General features: G+C 36.6%; 1 protein-coding gene across 1 annotated transcript; it reads left to right on the forward strand.

The window, feature by feature from the left end:
* Positions 1–1,502: 1,502 nt before the first annotated feature.
* LOC130742352 (MYB-like transcription factor EOBII) lies at positions 1,503–3,724 on the forward strand. Its single transcript, XM_057594458.1, has 3 exons — positions 1,503–1,863; positions 1,988–2,117; positions 2,393–3,724. Exons 1-3 carry the CDS (start codon positions 1,731–1,733, stop codon positions 3,183–3,185), a joined length of 1,056 nt encoding a protein of 351 aa, XP_057450441.1. The 5' UTR covers positions 1,503–1,730; the 3' UTR covers positions 3,186–3,724.
* Positions 3,725–4,896: the final 1,172 nt, after the last annotated feature.

Consider the following 4,896-nt stretch of genomic DNA (forward strand, 5'->3'; position numbering starts at 1 on the left):
TTTTGAAACGGGCTGGAAAATTAGCCCGCCAAAAATAAAAATATGAATTGTGAGTAATTACATTTAAAAGTGGTGGGTTGATCCACTTAAAGCCGACAGATTGACAAAGACCCATCTAAAATAGCTTAACAATAGGAAAATATTACAAAAAATAATGTAAAAATATTAAACTTCAAAAAGTAAATAAATTAACCAACCCGACGGGCTAACCAGCCTCGTGCATGTTCTTCTAGTTGGAATCAGACTAGGAGGTTCTCCTAGTATTAGCGGTAGAGCACGACCTGGGTTGGTGGTGAGTGCATGGTAGAGCTTCTTGTACCATAACATGAGATACCCTAAAGACACTCTTTGACGCTCAAGTTAGTGTGAGAGTAGGGAGAGAATCCATGAATCTAAGTGGAACTCAAAGATATGATGGAATGAGTAGTAGCTTGTTAAGTAACTCCATGAGGGTTAGCTCAAGTGATAAGAGCTATGTGACATAAAGGTTGGGGTGAATGAAGGGGAAGGGTGAAGGGTTCGAACCATGAGGAGGGACTAATTTACTAACATTACAGACAACTAACATTTGTCTATCAAAAAAAAAACATCACACCTGTATTTATAGGCTCAATGCACTTCGTCATTACGATTGTAAGTTTAAGGGAAGTCCTGTTGAGGGAGCTTCCAAGCGCATGGTTGGCCTCTTACCACCTTGCTTTAATTTGCTCATTGTATATGATCAGCCTTTTCACGGTCGCTCGAACACCAGCTTGAACGAGATGTTCCTTCACTAAATCATCTAGTCCATCCTTATGGCACATGCTTAAGAGTCGGTCCTTTGCATCGGATGCGATGTTATTGGGCCTTTGGGCTTAAAAGTGTGTCAGAACAACCCGCTCAGCCATCAATGTGCTTCTTGGTAGGTTAGGTAGCACGAGTCAAAGCAAGTTGGTGTGTTTGGAAATTCAATCTGACCTAGCCCGTTGACTTGGCAGGTGTAACCCATTTTGTCATTTTTGACTCATTGAAAACATGATCCACATCATGTTTAGATACATATTCTTAACGATATAAACGAATGTTGATACTTAGATTAAAAGTGAGTAATTTTTTTATAAATCCAGATAAAATTCCATTTACTTTGCAATCAAATGTTATCTAAACAAACACTAATTCATCTCCAAATTAAATACACATGTAATTACTTACCACTCTCAAAAGACAAAACCGTGGTAAATTTGGCAAGCCAGCAACAAATCATGTTCAAGTTTCACCAACTTGTTGAAAAAACTTTCTTCATCTGCTCATGTCCTCCAACATGCACATCTCTTAACACAAATGCAGGTCCCACCACTCTGCATGCATGACACGTGTACAAGCTAGCCCACCCCAGAATGAGCAAAGGAGGATCCATTATAAGGCCTACAACTCTTGCAGTCCCACTACAGCTTTTAGCCCTTTTCCACAAACCCTAACAACTGGGCCACCACACCACAGAGGGTACATCACTGCATCTCCCACATTAAATTCACCACCTCAGTGTAGTCCTACTTCACCATTTTCTGCTCACACACACCATTCTTTTCACACTTTTATATAACCTCTTCAAACCTAGGGCTATAGCTAGCTAGAGCCTATAGCTTTGTGATCCCTTTCATCTTTGTTTCTTTTTTGATTTTTGATATAATACCAAAACTGTTCTTTGTGTTTTCCCATTGGTTTGTACTAGCTAGTGCCTTGACACAATCATGGGGCATCACTCTTGCTGCAACAAGCAGAAGGTCAAAAGAGGGCTTTGGTCACCTGAAGAAGATGAAAAGCTCATCAACTACATCACTACCTATGGACATGGTTGTTGGAGTTCTGTCCCAAAACTTGCAGGCAATCATTACATTATAACCCTTTATATATTCTCTCTTTGTTTTCATTTAATTTCTTCATTCTTTGGTTCTTCTCAAATTAAGCCTTATTCTCATGAGCTTCTTCCTATGTAATGTAAGTGCAGGACTTCAAAGGTGTGGAAAGAGTTGCAGATTAAGATGGATAAATTATCTAAGACCTGATTTGAAACGTGGAAGCTTCTCTCCTCAAGAAGCAGCCCTCATCATAGAACTTCATAGTATTCTAGGCAACAGGTACATATTGGTAGTGGTAGCTAAGTGTTTTTTTTCCTTCTTAATTTTCTTCCTTGATGTTTACATGAATGTTTGAAAATTCTCCTACAATCTGAAAACAAAATCAATTTTGGGAAAAATGCATCTAAGTCACTTACGAATTCCAAAATTATTTTCTGAGAAAAGAGAACTTCATCAAAACATATGCTATACATGATCAACATCTCAACATTATACATCAAAAGGTTTTTCTTTTCTTTATTTACTTTTCTGAACAAGAGAGTTTGATTGGACAGGTGGGCTCAAATTGCCAAGCACCTACCAGGAAGAACAGATAATGAGGTGAAGAACTTTTGGAATTCCAGCATAAAGAAGAAGCTACTTTCTCATGATGTTGTTCCTTCTATATCCTCCACATTTTCTGATTTTCATGGACCAGGCAATGGCTCCTTGGAAAGTTTCTTCCCTTTAACTGATCACAACCCTATGATCCTAAACCCCCACCATAATCACCTTGACCAGCTATACCTTCCCTTTCCACCGCCAATCCTACCAAGTTTTGATCAGAATGAGAATATCAAGATAGACATTAACAATTACAATGCCAATTTCCTACATATTCAGAATCCAATGCCACAATCAGTACCAATATCCAATATTCCATCTTCTTTTGAAGATACATGGTCATTGGTTCATCTTAACCCAACTCAAGAAAACCAAATTGCCAAAAGTGACACCACCCCACATTACATTATTGAGAACTACATCAATCCAAGTACATGGCAGCACTATGAAAGTCAGTTGGTGGAACCAATTCTGCCAAACATCTGTGAGGAAATTAAGGATAAAGTTTTTAGCCAATCATTTTCTTCTGCTTCACAAGAATATGAGGCTCTTGCAAAAGTTCAGTGTTTTACACCTGCCAATTGTGCACAAGATCAAATTGTAGCAGTCAATCAAGTGGAGGACATTGGTGCCCTTATGCCATCGTTGCCATCCTCAACAACATCTTCATCACCAGCAGCATCATTCTATCAAGCAGACAAAGTACTCACAAAACCTACCATTCCTTCAACTTGGGAGTCTTGAACTTTTTCTTTTTGTTTAATACAGGCATCCTCCTCAGAGTCAATTCTGTTCAAGCTGAAGTATCTATATTTTGGTGAGACTAGTTCTCCAAATGCAGTTATTTTTCAAACACAAGACTCAAATCTGAAATTCATACACAAAACTCATATTTGAAACCTCATCTGAGGGAAATCAATCAAACATGTACCGAGTCTTGAACATTAGTACTGCATTTATAGTAGGTTAATTAATATTCTATGTGTATATAATTGAGCAGTGGGGGGAGTACCTATATATCTGATGAGATCAATATTGATTCCTTGCATTTAATTATCTCTTGAACTTTTCCAATAAGAGGGTGTGTAGATTCCTATTGGCAAACCTGAGCCTTGCTAGTTCAGGCTGTTTCATTAATCCATGCTTGCTGCAGTTCCATTAATATGGTTTGGTTCTTTCACATGTTTGTTGACTAAAAGTATCAGTTTGTGTATGATTTCTTTGATCTTTTGTGAAGCACCGTATATTGTATAACAATTATATACCTAGTTTCTGTACTTTACGTTGACACATTGTTTTGTTGCTATCTTTGATCTCTCTCTGACATTTACCATTTATCATTTGTGGATGACTACGTCAAACAAAGAGACAAATGGCCTTACAGACACACCATGGTCAACCATGTGGGTACATGAGAGGCCAAATTAAACCGCCAAATTGCCCTTAAATTTGAACTAGCTTGGAGGCTAGCTAGCTAGGGATGTTCTTACTTCTTACACTTCATTTGATTCATAAGAATTAAACAATCATGGACTTGAAAAATAAAATTAGATAAAACAATCACAAACTATTCACATAATTATGTTACAAAATTAATTTTGACTTTAGATTAAACTGATTAAATATTGCACCATCGTGATACTTATTTGGCATCTTCAATTGCTCCAAATTTGCTTTTCTCAAATAGAAACAAAGTCCAAGACATATATATATCATACTGTTTATTTCTCCAGTTTGGCAGCATATTTAAGGGTCCATGAGTCTTGACATTTGCTTTAGCGGGGATCATCTGGCTTATAAAATGGTTAAACTTTTAATTAAGAAAAAGAATGAGGAACAAAATGTCGGTTTCAAGCTTTTTATTGATGGGAAAAGAGAGGCAAGAAAAATATGAGATTAAATTAATTTACAGTGGGAATACACACACAAAGGATTTGCATCAAAGGCTTGGATATATGAAACTTTTCCTATTTACGACCAATTCATTAATCCTCATCTATACAACAACAAATGAGTAGATGCGTATCCAATATTATTTTGTGGAGGGACTGAAACTAAATAATAAAAAATTATAATCAATAGTACGTATTAGACATACTTTAAATAAGAAAATTTATACTTAAATTCCTGCAATCGTACTCTCTTCTTTTCATGAAAATACTTATCTACTTAGCCTTTTTCGATCCATAACTTTAGAGTCTCCTCTCAGGTACTCTTTTCCTCTCAACTCCCTTTCCGTATGTACAATAGTTATTATTCGTTTAATAAGGGAAGGTGGGAGTGACAAAAATAATGAAGTTAATCATAGCCTAGAATAAGGAATAATTATTTGTTCACACCTCAAAATGAGGTAGAGGGAGGCGGAGGTGGAGAGAGATAGGAAGAAAAGAAAAAGTAAGAGAAATAAATTATAAGATGTGATAGATTATAAGATGAGAGATATGGAAATAAAAAT

This window comes from Lotus japonicus, chromosome 3, assembly GCF_012489685.1.
Source record: "Lotus japonicus ecotype B-129 chromosome 3, LjGifu_v1.2".
Taxonomy (NCBI): domain Eukaryota; kingdom Viridiplantae; phylum Streptophyta; class Magnoliopsida; order Fabales; family Fabaceae; genus Lotus; species Lotus japonicus.